Genomic DNA, 19099 nt, shown 5'->3' with positions numbered 1-19099 from the left:
TGCCAGCAGAGGGGGCTGCAGCCTCTCCATCTAACTGTGGTGTGAATAGCACTGCCTGCATCTTGCAGATGCAACAGTAAGGCCAATTGCTTCATTTATTTGTTTGTTTTTACATAAAATAGAAACTTAAAGCAAGTTATGTCACTAAAAGCAGGCTTCTTTTAAGAACTTCTTTTTGAGGCTGTAAGGCTAGTGTGACAGCTCAACAAGCAAAGGTGCTAGCTACCAAACTTGAAGACCTGCGTTCAACTGCCAGGACCAACAAGATGGAAAGAACCAACTCCTGCAAGCTGTCCTCTGACCGCCACCCAAGAACCTCGGCACATGTACACACAAAAACTAAATTAAACAAGCAAATAAACAAAAGCCAACTTTGAGGACAGCACTATGTTATCTAACAGTTAAAACAGCTATTACCGGATCTTAGCATTCATACTCTAGCACTATTTGTCTTATTTCACAGTCCTTGCCAAATGTTAGCATGGCTGAAATAGCTTGGATTACTGGTTCTTTTCACTTCTTCCCAAATAATTGGTGTCCAGTTCTTGTTAGCAAGAGGACTACCTTTGGGCCACTGATGTAAAAAGCTCCTATTTTAGTTAATGTGCATGTTTGTGTAGGTGCCCACAGAAGGTGATAAGAACCCCACTCTACCCCCAGCTGAAGTTATATACAGTATGTATAAGAATTCAGGCATTATGCTGACCCTATCCCCTGGCAACTGGCAAGGTACACTCACCGGCATTCAGGCAGATACTTAGACGTCTCAAAGGGCCCTGTGTTGCGTGGTTACGTCATGAATTACATGGCTCTGTAAGGACTCTGTACGCATGTGCAAGCTGTCCCTTTTAAGCGCCTCCCACTTGTTCACCCCTTCTTTTCCCTTCTTCCTTTTGCTTCCCTTTCCATCCCTGTTCCTAGTTGGCCAACACCTACCCCTCCTTTCACCCCTTCTTTTCCCTTCTTCCTTTTGCTTCCCTTTCCATCCCTGTTCCTAGTTGGCCAACACCTACCCCTCCCTTTGCTCCCTTTCCCAATAAACTCCATGTCGGTTTGTTGAATTCTGTGGTTCAAAACAACAGTATGAGCCCAAAGCAGTGCTCTGATCCTGTGGAAGAGCAGCAAGAACTCGGCACCCTCAACTGTTGATCCTGAACACCTTTACCACTCATTTATTTAGTGTGTGTGTGTGTGTGTGTGTGTGTGTGTGTGCGTGTGCGTGTGCGTGTGTGTGTGTGTTGAGAAAGGGTTTCCATGCATAGCCATGGCTGTGCTGAACTCACTCTGTAGACCACACTGGCCTCAAACTCACAGCTTGGCCACCACATCTGGCTAGGTTTCCATTTCTAAGAAATCAGCTCTACTTCATGGATTCAGTCATTGGTGTCATGCTTTTAAAAGGTCTTTCACAACCACGATTAGATGAATGCCTTAGTAATAACAAGTTCAGTCACTGGGTTCACAGAATATGGTGTTTTTGTTTTCTTCCCTCCCAACTGGCTGCTTAGCTAATCTCTTTCTTGTTTGATACATTAATGTGATGATGTCAGTTTCACAGAGTTAAGAACAGCCTAGGTGACAGTAAGGCACAGCTTCAGGAGTGTTGTCTGTGAGCCTTTCCAGAAACAAATCATGAGGACTCAGACCTGAGGAGCCATTCATTTCAGGGTGGGACTAGGAAGTGGGACCTGGGTGGAGCAGACAAAACGATGTGTGAGGCTCTGGGGTTGCTTCTTGCCCTGGCCTTTTCCTGTACTGCTTTTCTTCCTGTTTGCCACTATGTGAGATCTAAATAATGGACTGCCACCCCTAAAATGGTGAGCAAACCAAATCATTCCTCTTTTTAAGATGTCTCTGTTAGGTCATTTACTTCTTGTAAATATACCTGGATTTATGCCACAGCAACAAGTCTTGGGAAAAGACACTTGTTTGGTAAGTTTAGCTCCAAATACGAAGACTTTTCATGTAGGCAGCATCTTTATTTATGTACACTACAGTACATTCATGTGGCCCAAAGGTTTGGCTGACCTTGTTCTCTTGTAATCTGACATCAATCACCATGGTACACACTCTTGTGTGTGTGTGTGTGTGTGTGTGTGTGTGTGTTTCGAGACAGGGTTTCTCTGTGGTTTTGGAGGCTGTCCTGGAACTAGCTCTTGTAGACCAGGCTGGTCTCGAATTCACAGAGATCCGCCTGCCTCTGCCTCCCGAGTGCTGGGATTAAAGGCGTGCGCCACCAAAGCCCGGCGGTACACACTCTTTATGTCAGGCTTTTTCACTGCAGACCACATAGTCCACTCTAAATTCTCCCACAGTGATCCAGTACAAGGCTGTGCAGTAGCCAACCCCTTTCCTGCCACAATGTCTTTTTTCATTAGCTTGTGTTGCTGGAGTTTCTTTCCTGCCAGGTGCCACCTAGCCCAAAGATGCTTTGCTCCAATAAACACATGAACGCTGTATTAGTTATAAACCTGATGACCGATGGCTAAGGCTTCTTAGCAGCTAGCTATCTCTTAATTATTAACCCATTTCTATTAATCTGTATTTCCACATGGTCTTGGCTTACTAGAGAATGGCCAGACCTGTTACTCCTTTGTGGTCTGCATGCCTACCTTTCTCAGAATTCTCGTCTCTTAGTCCCACCTATCTTCCTGCCTCTACTGGCCAAACAGTGGTTTCTTCATCAACCAATAAGAGAAACACATATACAGAAGGACGTCCCCCATCAAGCTGATTTATTTCATTGATTGCAATTATTCTGATTTTGTTGTCTACCAGCTACAAAAATGCTAGTGTTTCTAATGTGCTTTCTTTCTCATGTTCCTTCTGCTCCACTGAAGTTTTTATTTAACAATTAGAATGTCTTAAGTAACTAAGACCTACATTTTTTTTCCTTTTCAATGAACTCTTAGGAAAACAATCTGCTTCCTAGTCAGCACTTCCCTATTCAAAGCTGCCATCAGACCTGTGACCGCTTCACTTTACCTCTGGATTTGCACCATACAGTGCAGCCAAGGAGAGGGTTACACTGCAGAAGGTCCAAGTTCAGTTCTGCCCCAGGTTTTAGAATGACCACATTTGGTGAGATCCCTCTGACTCCCCTCCTACACCTAGCTCCACAGCCCACACAGCACAAGGAGAAGGAAGAAGCCTCCTCTCCTTAGAGTCAATAGCTGAAAACTAACTACACTGTATAGTGTACCATTGCTAGCAGAGTGTGCCAACTCGTACAATTAGCCACAGTTGCTGAAGCTAAACACAGTTTACTTCTTGGTAAGTGGAACTGAATCCTGAAGTACAGTAAGAGAAATCCTAGTTCCCAGCCCACTGTTACAGTTAGAGGACTTAACCCTTACTGGAGCTTTGCAACCTGCTACTGCTTGCCTTCAAAGAATCACACAGATGATGACTAACTCTGGGGAAGAAAGTCTCTAAGGTTCCATGGACACTTGGACAGAACCAACTTCCAGACTTACTCTACCCCAGAATGAACTATGTACTTTCAAGGCCCATAGGTCACAGCAGCTCTACTTTGCTCCTCACAATTCACCAACTTTCCCTACTTTACCCCCCCCCCACACACACACAGCCATTGGGATAAACAGGTTCAGAGGGCTGGAAGCAGCAGCAGAAGCCTGCTGTGTCTCCCCATCTCCACAATGCTTCCTCAAGGCAGAATGGCACTGGGTATACCATTATCCCAGTTCCTGACTTGGGTTCAGAACTATGAAGAGATGATTAAAGTTTCATTTAGAAAATTCAGTCTCAAGCTGGATGACCTGTAATCCACCACACAAAAGGTATAGGCAGGATGATCAGAAGCTCGCCATCCTTGGCTTCATAGTAAAAGACCAGCCAAGGCAAGCCTTAAATAAAACAGAACACAAAAGGAAATAAACGCTGGGCAGTGGTGGCACATGCCTTTTATTACAGCACTCAGGAGGCAGAGGCAGGAGGATATGAAGGTAAACCCCCCCCCCCCCCGTTTTAGTAGCCATGACCAGCTAAATATGTGCTCGCCTGACCTTACCCCTCCTGTCCTGGTCTCTAGGTCAGATGCCCTCCTCGGGGCAAGGAACCAATCAGAAATTAGCTGGTGGGGCTGTGCTTTGCCGCTCTGGGTGTGGTTTATGGACAAGTGCACAGCAGTGATGTGCAGAGCATAGCAACCACCCTGGGAGGGCCTATGGGCCCCTAGACACTCCCCTTACGCTGCCCTACAAGAAGCCTGTCTTGTGGTTTCTCAGGGTCTTTTCTCTAGCAATCCACCTTGGTGGATGGATAAAAGGCCCAAGCTAATGGGGTTAGCTCATTAAACAACTGCAATAAGACTCTTTGCTCTTGGTGATTTGGGGGTTCAAAATTTGGGTACAACATTTGGGGGCTAGTCCAGGATCCCCCAGAATCCACTACAACCCCCTTTTCGTTTAGTCACGTGGTGCCACACATGGTAACTTTCTGTTTTCCCCAGGGAAGTTTTCTGTCTTTTCTGTCTTTGGCTGTTGAAGCTTTGGTCTTTCTTTCTTTCTGTTGTTTCTGGTTATTTCTGTGAAGCCTCGTGGGTCGGAGAGGGATGTGTAACTGGCCAGTTAGGCAGGTTTGTTATCTGATCTGTTGCGATCCTCAGCCTGCTTGCCTGCTTCAGCAGATCCTGAGCTTTATTTTGTGTTTTATTTTATAGGTACACTAGCAAGACCTGTAAGTAGGGGATGGAGGATTGAGGGGACGCTCCAATCCCTCGGTCAGGGCAGAGGTTCGGGTGGCAGCTTCCACAGTCTGTAAGAAGGGGAGGCAGAGGTCCAGGTGGCAGCCCAACTGATCTGAAGTAAGGAACCCAGGAAAGGACCAAGTTGTCCACCATGTGGCTAGCCATCTGAGATTCTAAATAGGGCCCTAGTCCATTTGTAATGTGCTGTACATTCCAGTGTTATGTTTGTGCTGTATGTTTGTTAAGCCTTTCTTTGTCCTGACTCTGCTAATGAGTGAATTACAATACGGAGTCAGGTAAAGATATTAGGGTATTTACTAGGGAGATGCCTTACTTACAGAGCAACCAAGCCAGCTGGCAGGGAATGGAGTAAGTAGAACAAGCCAATGATGAAAGGGAAGTAGGGGCTACCATGTGAGCACCCCTCACTCTTAAACCTTCCCCACGTCACCCTGACAACGCCCTCATGGCGTGGTCAGGTACACCTGTAGCCAGCCCCAAGCAGGCGTAGTTACGGTGTCCCCTACACTCTGCCACCTAGGAGGTCCAGCAGAACAGCTGCCACTGTGTCTGTCTGTCTGTCTGTCTGTCGGTCGGTCTGTCTGTCTGTCTGTCTGTCTCTCTGTCCTTACCAGCCCACACACATGACACGGAGCGGGAGTCCCTCTACCATGTGCCAGGGATTGGAGTGTGGTGTGGCGGGGTCCCCTGTCCCCTCGCACATGGTGAGTGCTGCTGCAGCCCTCACAGCTGAGCCTGGCGGTAGGTACAGGCATGTATCTATCTCTCTTTCCATCCTTGCCTGCCTGTGAGGCATACAGGATAGGGGTCTCTCTCTGACCCAAGCATGTGGTAAACAGTGTCAGGGCAGGTAAGCTGAGGGGGGTCTCTTTCCCGCCCCTGCGTGGGCAGAGGGTCTGGGATTACTGGCAGCACCGGCGCGGGGTGGGTGAGCCCATCTGGCCAGATCCAGACTTACTAAAGAAACAGAAAGGCCTTAAAGTTATGAAAACCACAGGGCTGGAGAGATGGCTCAGAGGTTAAGAGCACTGACTGCTCTCCCAGAGGTCCTGAGTTCAATTCCCAGGAACCATATGGTGGCTCACAACCATCCGTTATGAGACCTGGTACCCTCTTCTGGTATGCTGATATACATGGAAGCAGAATGTCGTATACATAATAAATAAAATCTTCTAAAAAAAAGTTATAAAAACCACAAGAGGGAAAGGGAAATGTGAACTGTTTGCTATGGTTTTTCAGATCTACAAATACTAAATTTTAAAAATTGATAATGAGTTAAAATTTTAACCATATTAGGTTGATTCTGTTTAAAAAAGTTGTTTATTTCTCAAGAAAATTATATGCTTGTTTTAAAACGTTTTATCTGTGTTTCCTGGCATAATCTAAGTTCTGTTACAAGCATACAGCTAAAACGGAAATGGTGCAGGTTACCACCATTTTGCAGCTAGCTATGGTCTACAGGCTACACAGAGAAACACTGTTCCCAAACCCCCAAATAAATATTCATTCACAAATATCAATTCTACTGGGGAAAATGCTAATAGTAGCCATCTTCATTACCAGAGATCACTGTACATGAAATGTTATATCATGTTTAATGGCATAAAAGTCTGTAACATATTACTTAAACTATAAGTTCCTCCAACAAGACTTGGTAAGAGTCTTGGTAAGAGTCTACCTCATGCTCTAAGTACTGGGGACATAAGGGACAATGTTTGCCTTTTGGAAGCTTACATTCTGATGGAAAGGAGGATAAGTAAGTTGTACAGTGTAGGGTAAACACAATAATAGCAAGAAGGAGGGGATGCATTTTAGAGAGGATTCAGGATGAGAGCAAGACTTAGAAGAAGGAGAAATGAGGTAGAGAGCAGTAAGGGTTTAGAGCTAACCATGATTATTGAGAAACATAAAAGGGGGGGGGGAACCTATACTACATAAAGATACACATGGACCTGAAAAATAGAATGCTAGCTATTTTTTAAATTTCCCCAAACTTACCATTTAAATGCCAGTTTGGACACTTAACATACCTTGAATACATTAATTTTCATTGCATTTATTTACTTATTTTAGTGTATTGTAGGGTTAGTATTAGTATGCCCATATGCACAGAGATGTGAATGTGAAGTCAGGTCAACTTATAGGAGTTTCCTTCCACAGTGTGTACTCCAGGGATTGAATTCATGTTGTCAGCAAGTGCCTTTACCCAAAGAACTATTTCACCGCCCCTCACTGTATATTTTTATATATTACTAAATTTTTTTTTTTTTTTTTTTTTTTTTTTTTGGTTTTTAGAGACAGGGTTTCTCTGTGTAGCTTTGTAGACCAGGCTGGCCTCGAACTCACAGAGATCTGTCTGCCTCTCCCTCCCGAGTGCCATTTATAACAATGGTACTAGATGGCCAGAGAATTCTCAGAGAGAATGAGGCTTAGGGAAGAGGAGAAATCAGCATGAAAGAGATGACATGCCTGTCCATCAGGCGACACAGTGGACCATCACAAGCAATCATCACCCCAGAGTTCTTGGAAGGAGCAGAGAAAAGAACATGACTGTTTCCTCAAAGTCAGAAGACACGGCTGCAGACAGCTTACCCCGTATTTCTAGTACACAGAGAAGGGAACTGCCTTCTGGTTTTTAGGGTTATTTGAAGGGGTCACCAATGGGGGAAAATCTGCTCTTAAAATTTACCCTTTTCTCACAGTGATTAACCTCACAGTGAAATTAAAAATCACTATAAAGAACCAGGGATGAAAGTACAAACGAGACTCTAAATCTCATGTCTGAAACTGTGACGCTTCATGGTAAATCACACGCAAGGTTCTGCATGATCACTACATATGCTAGACATGAGCAGGATAAGCAACCATTCCAAACAGTTTCTGCCTCAATAAAACCCTACAATTCAAGTGAAAGGCACATCTCTCAAATGACTTAGAAATTCCACTCAGATGGAAATGAAGGGAAAGGCCGGTCAGTGGTGGCGCACACCTTTCATCCTAGCACGAGAGGTGGGTCTCTGTGAGTTCAAGGCCACCCTGGTCTACAGAGTGAACTCAAGGACAGCTAGGGCTGTTACAACGAGGAACGTTGTTTCAAAACAAACAAATTTAAAAAAAGAAATGAAGGGAAGAATATACGAATTAAAAAAAAAAGGCTTTCACACAAATAAAATTCAACTATGGTAAGAAAATCAGAGGACCAGTGGTGGGGTGGGAGGGGGGAAACTTCAGGATGTAGTAGCACTTCTCATCTTTGTTAGGGTTGTGAAGATGACACAACATAAACATTTTGAAACTCTAAGTCACACAACTCAGGTCAGCACATTTTACTGTTTGTAATTTTATTCCTTAGTAAAACTGATTTTAAAAGTAAAAGTTAAACAGCTCGTTATGGTGCACACATTTAATCTGAGCACTTGGGAGGCAGAGGACAGCCAGAGCTACACAGTGAGACACTATCTCAAACAAACAAACAAACAAACAAACAAACAAGCAAGCAAGCAAGCAAGCAAGCAAACAAACAAACAAAACGTAAAAGTTAAGACAAGAATGGTGGCTTATGTCTACAACCCTAACACTCAGGTAGCTAAGGCAGCAAGTTCTTGAATTTGAGGCCTGCCCAAACTATATAGTAAGCCCCTGGCCAGCCTGAGCTACATACAAACTCTGTTTTAAACAAGTGTGGAAATAAGAGAAACAAATCACTACCAAGTTTATGGCCTTGATAGTCTAAAGTCTCCAACACCACATCAGGAGGGTAAATTCCCTGGCCCAACTGTTGGGAGCTGGGCCAGTTTCTAGGTTTTGTTTTGCTTCATTTTACTTGTGTTCACTTAGTACTACTATTCTGTCTCATCAGTAAATTGCTTTTCTTTTTATTCCCATAAACACATATCTATTCCTAAGCATGAGGGACCAGTACAAAATTATGGAAAGTGAGCACAGATGCTGGAAACAGGGTAGTCCTCCACCATAACCATCTATGGCCTATATCACATGCATGACTCGGTTTTTAGATATAGTTATAAGACTGCAAAATGAATCAGCTTCAGAGTCACACCTTCATACCCAGGCATGGAGCTACAGCTTCCCTGTTCTGCATCTATACATTTTTTTTTTCAGCATTAAGGAGCACGACTATAATATTCCCCCCAGAAGTCACAATTCTAGGCATATTTTTAGAACGGGCAGATCTTTGCCATAGTCATATTCAATCAAAAGCAAAGTTTTCTACTCTTGATTCTGATGGTCATAATCAGAGTCTACATTCAGCAAGCAGAGAACATGCTAAGCATTCAGCTCAATGTATCCCCAGGCACTAAAATAAAAATCTTTTATCACCTGCTGGATTGGTGAATACTGAACCTAGAACAGTTGTTTCCTGTCAGAGACAACCAGGATAAAGGTGTGGTCATTTTATCTAAGTAATCACATTCATAGGATGTAGCAAGAATAAATAAACAGGCAAAACAAGGAGAGGGGGGAAGAAACACTCAGAGGAAATCACAGAAACACAACCATGACACTAACCAGTCTGGAAAGAACAGGTGTAAGCAGCCAAGGACTGAAGAGGTGTACTAGAGGAGCCACTGGACAGACAGAGCCCAGCCCACTACAATACATAAGCCTGAGTACTCAGTAAACAACAGTCTTCATGGTGACTCTGGGATAAGAGAAGGCATCTGTGTATTCAGTGCTCCTTAACACAGAACACACATGGTCCAGAACCTACTCAAAGACACCAGGTATGCAAAGCACCCCACATCTAAATATGGGGTAAGCAACTGGCATTACACCAGTTACAATGTCCCAGAGCACTCTGTAAAACCATCACATAGGTTTAAGACAGAGTTTTGCTTGGTAGCCCAAACTGGCCTTGAACTTGTGAACTTCCTGTCTCAGCTTCTTAAAGTGCTAGGATTATAAGCATGCACCACTGCAGCTAGATATAAATGGAATTACAAATTATCAAAAACATTCTAAACAGGATATTATTATAAACACTCTCCTTAAGGAGAAGGCCATGGTTTATTCATGGACTCATTATCACAGACCAAAATTCTGTACCTCTCAATTTTAATTAGTTCATGACTCAATCTCAGTTCCTCACTCCTTTCCCCACCTCTCCCAAATAAGACATCACCCTCTTTTTCTTTTTAAAAAGATTTATTTATTTATTTGTTTATTTATTTATTTATCATGTATACAGAGCTTGCCAGAAGAGGGCACCAGATCACATTACAGATGGTTGTGAGCCACCATGTGGTTGCTGGGAATTGAACTTAGGACCTCTGAAGAACAGTCAGTGCTCTTAACCCCTGAGCCATCTCTCCAGCCCCCATCAACCTGTTTTTCTACAACAAAACTTTTCATCCTTTGTTTTCTTATTTTTCTGTGCATCTCAGCTCAAGTAACAATATGAACTTAATAGTTGCCAAATGATGCCAGAAACATCTGTGGACTAATTGCCCCAGAACAGCTCTGAACATCTACTCAATAACCCCAAAGGTCAGACCACTCCAGCCTTAACAAGTGTCCCATTATTTTGTCAGTATGACCTGAAGACAAATCATACCTCTCCCTTTTCTCTGCATCATAATCCTTTGAACAATTTACACATGTCTGAAGTGAATAATGCCCTCCTCTGGACACTCCAACACTCACTTCAGACAGCAAGTGCAGAGGGAACACAGCTTATTCAGCTCCCATCCCAGTGCCTCCTTCAAACAATTATGGGCTGTTTCCTTGGAGAAACCCTAAGAACTGATTCCCTTACTCTTCCTACCCCACCTAATGGAAGCAGCATGAACTGGTTACCAATGGTTGGGGGCTGGAAGCCAACATGGGTTATTGGCAACTCTTGTTCCAGCATCTTCACTTAGGAAAGTCTGACCAAGGAGATATGCCACTGCTTGAGACTAGGCACTTATAATCAGGACAGTTGGTAATCTGTCTGCTAGAACCTGGACCCAAGTGGTGTGTATCCATTTAATCCTGATATTGTCCTGTTTGACCCACCCCCCTCTGTAAATGGAGGCTGCAGCTGAGCAACTAAGCAACTTCACCCAGGTCAGGTTCCTCTAGAGTATTATCAAAGCCCACACTCAACAGTAGGCTGCAGTCTGGCTTTTACAGAGTCATTTGCTATCTGGCTGCAAGACATAGGCCGTAACAACATAGGGCACGGGAGATCTTAACTTTTAGATACTATCCAGAGAAAGACAGATTTGGGCAGACCTTTACACTTGCTGTTTGAAAATTACATAAACACTGAAGTATGCAGCAGTATTTATTACCTGGGCTTACAGTCAGCTGAAAGCAATGAAGCTTGTTTGGATCAGGAAAATGTACTTTACATGTACCTGAAAAAGAAATAGCCATTAGGAAGGTCTGGAGTGAGCAGCTGTCCACACTCTGCGCTAATCTTTGAACACACAGAAGCCAGTGGTTGCTGATTCACAAGGTAACTAGTGGGTCGCTATACTCCAATGGTTTTGTTGTTGTTTTTGCCATTCTAGTCTTACTAGTTAATTCCAAATCAAGGTATTTACTGCAACTTTTAAATGTTCACTAAATAATCTTTTTATTAGAGAATTATGCTATTTACTCTGAAAAAAACAATCTCTCAAAGATATTAATGTATGTAGGTAAAGGCTAGCTAAACAAGGAAAAACTGGGAAAAGAACCAGGTCAAACTTTTTCTGTTCAAGGAGATTCACAAACATGCATGCCCATGATCAGAAGTAAAGTTAGAAAGGAAATGCCTTAGAGTTAGCTGCCACCCAGCATTTACAGTAACACTGGAGGAAAAAAAATCTCAGGGATCCACCTGCCTCTGACTCTAGAGTGCAGGGAATACTCATTTTTAAGCCTATCTGGGAGGCAAAGGAAAGCAGACCTCTGAGTTCAAGGTCAACCTAGCTTACATAGTGAGACTGTCTCAGGAAAGCAAAAAACCAAAACTTCACACTTAACTGGTTAAGTCAGCTTGCTCTGTGGGAAGGATGGATGCTTTGCTCAGTCAGTAGCAATGTTCTGGGCCTTGTAGTCCCCAACCAAGAAGGGCCTGAGTCAGGACAAGCTCACCACCATGAAAAGTCACCAAAGTCAAGGATATAGTCAAGGGAAGCTGTCTATCGCACTGTCTGCCTCCTTTACAAAGGACATGGGACAGCTATCGCTTATGAAAGGTCTATGGATCTGTAAAGAATACTCAGGAAATTTCCCTATGTTCATGTAACTCAGAAGATACAAGTATACATATCTTAGTGTACCTAATTAAGGCTATTGCTTACAAAAGCCCCACTTGTTCAGTTCTATACTGATAAATTTTCAACAAAAATAGGTTTCAAATATAGTGAGAAATAACCTTAAAGACCATCTATAAGTCAACATACCAAAAAGTTACTTGTACAAATGCATTTATAGCTACATTATTCACAAGAGCCAGGAAGCAGTACCATTAGCATTTGAGTAAAGAAAATGTACATACACATAATAGATCCTCAGAGGGGTCCAGTGACTAGTCTGAGATCACAGGCTATTCATTTTGGCATTTAATAAGCATATCATATGTAAAAACATTGAGATAAAACACAGAACAATTTAAGACTGAGATGGACTTTCTTTTTATAGTGGGGGAAAAAACCCTCGGTCTACAGGATAAGAAGCAGTTTCAGAAATACCCTACCATAATCTTTACTTTAGAAATAAAGAGACTCAGGCTGGAGAGATGGTTCAGCAGTTAAGAGCTCTGGCTGCTGCTCTTCCAGGGAACCCGGGTTCAATTCCCAGCACCGACATGGCAGTTCACAACTGTTTGTAACTCCAGTTCCAGGGGATCGGATACTCTCTCACAGACACACAGACAGGTGAAGACACCAATGCACATAAAATAAAAATAAATCTTTAAAAAAATAAAATACATGTTTAAAAAAATAGAGACTTGAAGCAATAGGTCAAGACTTTCTGCAAAAATCACATTTAGAACTATGTATACTAAAAACAAATTTCATTACCTTATCTTTTCAAAATTATTTTTTTTTTTTAGACTAACAAAGCACTGGGTTTCAACATGGCATCTTCATGCATCCTTATTCATTACCCTCACTTACTCTTCTTCCCCACCATCCTTTCCTCCATTCCTGTCAAACTGGTTTCCTTTCTTCCTCTTGTTACTTCCAGCTTCCTTTTCCTTTTCCATGGAATATATTACCTCATTTTTCATGTTAGTCCCTTCCTAGTTTTGAGAGCTCCCCCTTACAGATATACTTGTATAATTTTACATCTAGTTTTTGCATATGAGAAAAATGGAGCTTATGAGCCTCCCTTATTTCTCAAAGATCCCCAGATGTATTCATTTTCTTGCAAATGACTTCATTTCTCTTTACAGCTACATAAAATTCTATTATGTGTATATACATTTTCTTTACTAAACACTACTTCCTGGTTATTGTGAATAATGTAGCTATAAATGCATTTGTACAAGTAACTTTTTGGTATGTTGACTTACAGAATCCTTTGAGTATACACCTAAGAGTGGTATAACTGGGTTATATCTAAGTTTTACTTTCTTTCTTTCTTTGTTTTTGGAAGAACTTCCATGTTGATTTCTACAGTGATCACACAAGGTTATTCACATCAAGAGTGAGTAAGGACTGTCTTTTCCCACATCCTCGGTAGCATGTCTTGTCATTTGTTTTCTTGATGACACCTATTGCAACTGGTTATATCCCTAAACAGTTTGAATTTGTAGTTCTCTGATGGCCAAGGACGCTAAACACTTTTTCAAGAATTTATTGGCCATTTGTATTACTTCTTTTGAGAGCGGTCTAAAATTTACTAGCCTGTTTATTGATTGATCTGGGTTTTTGTTGCTTAGTTTTTACAGTTCTTTGTATAGCCTGGATATTAATCCCCTGTCTGATGCAGAGGTGGCAAAGATTTTGTAAACCATTTAAAATTATCAGTGTGTGTAGACGTCTATGTGTGTATACACATGATGTACGTGGGTGCACATACCATGGCACAAATGTGGAAGTCGGTAGACAACTTACTTCATAGAGCTGGTTCTCTCCTTCTACCTTTACACAAGTTCCAGGAATATAACTAAGGTCTCCAGGCTTGCGTGGCAAGTGCCTTTACCCTTTGAGTTATCTCATGGGCCCATGGCAAAGAATTTTCTATCTATTCTGTATACTGTCTCTTCTCAATGGTGACTGTTTCCTTCCTAATTTTATATACTCCCATGTTAATTCTTAGGATTATTTCCTATGTTCCTGGACTCCGTGCTAGAGAACCCTGTCTAAACTATCTTGAACTATTTTATCTTAACCTTATTTTGAAAACAGAAACAGCATCCTTTGAAATACAGGTAAGAAAAGATAAAGGCTTAGTAATTTGAAATTGGTTTCTCCATTTGTTTTGGCATCTTTTTTTCTTTTAATGAGAGTTTAAATGTGGAATCTCTGAAATGGATTAGCCTTCTAAGAATACATAAATGAGTAAAACAAAGTTTTAAAAAAAATCAATGAAACCACCAAGATCAAGCAAAGCTTAAGAAAAGAAATGCATGCATGCATACAGGCATGCGAGAGTGAGAGTGTGTGTGCGCGCGCACACACACACACACACACACACACCCAAGAGAGTGCAAACAAAGAGCTTAAAATGCTAGATTTAGTCTTCTTTATATACAACAGGACCTATCTAAGGAGATGAGCATTTCCAGAGAAGCCTCTATGCACTTGTACATACAGAGCTCTGAGGTCATTCTGCAGTTACTAATCACACTGCTACATAGAAAGCTATTCTTATGGCTCTGTAAATACTTCAGAAAAGCTTTTAAACAGACAGGGAAGAATTAGTCTGTGGTGGCTTGTTTCTTCTTCAGGATAATGAGTGGCAGATTTGTGGAAAACATGGGGAAAGAGGAGAAAGAAATAGTAAAAAGCAGAACAAATAATGTGTGCAATCTGCTATCTTAGCCATAGCATGGAAAACCGACCACATCTTTTCCAGATCCTTCAAGATTCACAAACACACAAGCTAGTTCTAAGTGGACACTTTCTGTGTTCTCTAATGAAAAGACACTTTGAACATACATGTATGAGCCAAAGACAGTGGAAAGACTAAACTACAAAAAACCAAAAAACCAAAAAAACCACTGTGTGGTCCTTTTACTATAGGAAAGTATCCTAACACACAGGCAGGGAGACAGTCAAACAAGCTTATCTATCACCTGGCTCCAGGCCGCTGCCACCCTGCTTGTCTATCAGACCCACGCACATTTACTTTCCTAAGCATTTTTTTTTTTTTTAAAAAAAAAAAAAAAAAAAAAAAACAGGATTTTTTTTCTCTGTGTAGCACTGGCTGTCCTGAAACTCAGAGATCCGCCTGCCTCTGCCTCCTGAGTGCTGGGATTAAAGGTGTGTTAAAACACACCTTTTCAATTTTCCCTTAGTAGGTAGAATTACTCCTCCCACCCCCACATCTGGGATTGAAATCAGGGCATTACAAATGCTAGGCAAGTACTCTGCTACTGAGCCATCCCCCAGCTTCAAAATTAAACGTTTCAATAAAATTCCCAGACAATACCTTCAGTTCTGAATGAAAGTAACTTTGAGGTCAATCCACAAAATTTCAGGATGTTTTAGCTGAGGTCCATGGAATAAATATATTTTCTATCATAATCCACTCTTCCCTCACACAAATGTTAGACATCAAAAGTGATTGTTCAGCCTGGCCAGGTTGTGAACACCTTTGATCCCAGGAGGCAGAGACAAGCAGAGCTCAGATTTGAGGCCTGTTTGATCTATGTAGTAAGTTCCAGACTATCCAGGGCTCTACAGCAAGGCCTGTCTTAAAACAAAAACCCTTTAACAACTTGCCTCTGCCCTCACAAACTAATTTCACAACCACCCAAGGGTTGCAGGCCACCAACTTTAGGTGCTGGTGGGAATGAAGCCTCTCCAAGAAATATTAGATGGGACTCCACATCAAAACCCAAGTCCTCTGCAATAGTCACACAAACAGAAAACCCATACACAACATTATGTTACCTGTATTAGCAGGCATCCTTAGACTCAGAACTACTTTTAAACCAAATAACACAACAAAAAGTTTTAACAAATAGTAAAATCGGTCAAAGCTTTCAGACTTTCAAAGACATATAAAAGATTGTAAAAGATTTTGGGGAAGATTAGTGATAGAAAAATAGAATCTGATATACATTATCCAAGTACATTTCTGAATTACACAGCTAGACCCATGAGTTGGCAGGAAAGATGGAGCAAGGGAGATATATGTGGGTGAAGAGCTGTGCAGCTGCCTTTCCTCAAACATAAAAACACCTTCTGGACCAAATGGGAGCATACCCCATAAAGCAAGGTGGTGAGCTCACACTCCTCTCCTCTCAGGGAGGAGGAAGAACAGCGGGCAAATGACAAAACATGCTTCCATAACACTGAGACAGTATTCTACATATGCTATTCAGAAGGACTAAAGAATCTCTTGGTTGTTTTTGAGACAGGATTCGTCTACATAGCCACAGCCATCCTGAAATTCACTGTGTTAACCTGTCTGGCCTGGAACTCAGAGATCCACCTGCCTGTCTCCCAAGACATGTGCCACCACACCCAGCTAGAACCTCATTTTATTAGATATGCAAACAATTCTTCTTGAACAAAATTAACATTCATTCCGAACATACACAAAATAGGTTTTTTGCTATTCAAAGTTATTAAAACAAGTTTTCTTCATGTCATCACTACATAGTACTAATTTGACCAGTGTGCTATACTTACAGGGTAAATTAGCTTCAAGTTCTGCAACTTCTGTAAAAACAAAGAGACTGTGGTTAGTATCGATCTTCATATTATCAGTTTTAAAATAGCAATTTCTTCTATGATTACAGAAGAAAAGAAGTAAGCAAGACAATTTGAAACCTGGTATAAAATTAATACATTAAGCCATTTAGTTTTCATATATACAAGGTGATATGCAGAGTACCAACCAATAAATGCAGCAAAAAAAAAAAAAAGTTTAACTCATCACTTTAATCAGAATGAAAGCATGTCACATCAACACAGCAACTGCCTACAGGTAAGCAGTGACAACAGTGCTTTTAAAAAATGGCTCTTCCTAAGCAACAGATCTACTTTTTTCAAACCGTGATTCTATGTCTTTTCTCAAATGTACCTTCAAGTTACCTCCTTGTAACTTACATTTCTTGACCTCAGTCCTCTCCCATGAGACTTCAGACCATCCAATTCACACCTTCAGTAACTTACTGGTGTTTAAACCCAGCATCCTTCCCCAGGTCAAAACTACAGCTCTCCTTCCCAGTATCTTGCTATCAAAAGAGCCAAGATCTCAATCTCTACCATCTGGTTGATAGAAAACAATAGCTTACTCTCATCACTCTTCTACAGAGCACTAGAGGAAGTAGAACCATCAGGGCTGTTTACAGAAGACATATTACACAGAGAAGGCCTGGATTCCAACAGCAAACATTAAACATTAAAACTAACACTAGGTGTGGTGGTGCACACCTTTGATCCCAGCATTCGGGAAGCAAAGGCAGACAGATCTGAGTTCGAGAACAGCCAGGGCTCTGTTACACAGAGAAACCCTGTCTCAACGCCCCCCCCCCCCCCAACACACAAAAAGAAGTCCTAATAAATAAAACCAAAGAAAAGAAGAACAACACACAAGAAACATTGATAATGGACTATTTAAAATAAAAAAGCAATGTCAGGTGTGGTGGTATACGCCTGTAATACAAGCTCTCTAGATGTTCAAAGCCATCCAGTAGTTCCAGAACTATATCCTGTCTTTAAAAAATAAAGAGGTACATAAAAACAAGAGGGAAGGAGAGGAAAAGGAGGAGAGAAAGAAAAACTAAGGGATGGAGGTAGCTAAGGGGTAGAATGTTCTCTATGGGAGGCCCTAGGTTCAATCTCCAACTCTGTACAAAGAGACAAACTGAGAAAGCAATCCCATTTACCAAAAATATTATTCAGAACTAAATTTAATTATAGGGATGAAAGATCTGTACTCTCAAACTGTAATCTACTGTGGACAGAAACTAAAGACTAAACAAATGGGACCCACCACCCAATGAAATTCAGACACTATGCAGGCCCCATCACAATTTCAGTGGCATTCTTCATAGAACCTCTAGAACTGGAAAGACCCACAGAATCTTGAGGATGAACAACAAAGTTAACACCACTCTTTCTGACTTCAACTTATATTTCACAGATATAGTAACCAAAACAATTATCATGGGCATAAAAAGAGAGGCCAACAGAATAGGGGGAAGTTAGAGCAAATCTATTAACACATACAGTCAAATAACGTGCAAAAGCATCAAGACAACATGTGGAAATGAGGACCTCCTGGGAAGAACTAGATGTCCTTACACAAACTATCAAAATGAATAAAAGGCTTAAGCATAAGATGTAAAATCCCCAAGGGTGGTGGTGGAGTAAATTCTCCAACCTGGCTTTAGCAATGACTTTTTTGTTGTAATTTTTTTAAAGCTCAAATAAGAAAAGCAAAAATGGAACAGTGGGACCACATTAAGCTAAAGTACTACAGCACAGCAAAGAAAAGGTGTGGTCTATATAGACAGGCTAGGAGGAAATGTCTGCAAATCATGCAGCTGAGGAGGGCTTAATGTAAAAGATATGGAGCACACACAACAGAAAAGAGTAAAGAATAAAAAATACAAATCAGGCAGAGGACCTGCACAGACATTTCTCCAAAGAGAAAAATGGCCAACAGTCTTATGAAAAGACACTCAGCAGTCACTATGCATTAAAACAACACCATGACTGCTATCTCACATCTTTCCAGTTTGGCTACTACTAGAGATAAGAGGTAACAACTGTGGTGAGAAAACAGAAAATGGAACCCTCATACAATATGCAAAGGAATGTCAATTAGTAGTTATGAAAAACAGCAGTCCCTCAAAAACCTAAAAATAAAGGGAAAAACAAAACTACTACATGACCTAGCAACCCTTCTGAATATATACTAAAAATAAATGAATCAGTACCTTTTAGGAGTGGTTCTCAACCTATGCATACCAGGTGTTTACATTACCCTTCATAACAGTAGCAAAACTACTGTTATGAAGTAGCAATGAAATAATTTTATGGATGGGGTCACCACGACATGAGCAATTATATTAAAGGGTCACAGCATTAAGAAGGTTGAGACCACTGTTTTAGAAAGACAAACACTCCCATGCTCATTGCAGTTATACCCACCCCCCATCCCCGCCAGCCCAAGACAGGGTTTCTCTGTGTAACAGCAACAGCCCTGACTGTCCTCAAACTCACAGAGATCCACCTGCCTCTGCCT

The 19099-nt window shown here is 41.5% G+C and overlaps 1 protein-coding gene across 2 annotated transcripts in view; it reads right to left on the bottom strand.

Moving 5' to 3' along the window:
• The window catches only part of Ube2f (ubiquitin conjugating enzyme E2 F (putative)), a 43360-nt gene that overhangs the window by 12159 nt on the left and 12102 nt on the right, over positions 1-19099 (bottom strand). The window contains exons 3-4 of one of the 2 annotated variants that reach the window (XM_027397575.2): positions 16534-16563; positions 11026-11091 (exon numbers count right to left, since the gene is read on the bottom strand). In XM_027397575.2, coding sequence (XP_027253376.1) covers positions 11026-11091; positions 16534-16563 — 96 coding nt within the window. The remainder of the gene's footprint in view (positions 1-11025; positions 11092-16533; positions 16564-19099) is intronic. The other variant, XM_027397576.2, reaches the window with a different exon arrangement.

This window comes from Cricetulus griseus, chromosome 2 (genome assembly GCF_003668045.3).
Source record: "Cricetulus griseus strain 17A/GY chromosome 2, alternate assembly CriGri-PICRH-1.0, whole genome shotgun sequence".
NCBI lineage: Eukaryota > Metazoa > Chordata > Mammalia > Rodentia > Cricetidae > Cricetulus > Cricetulus griseus.
Note: the sequence above shows the minus strand (reverse complement) of the source record. Positions and strands in the feature narration are given on the sequence as shown.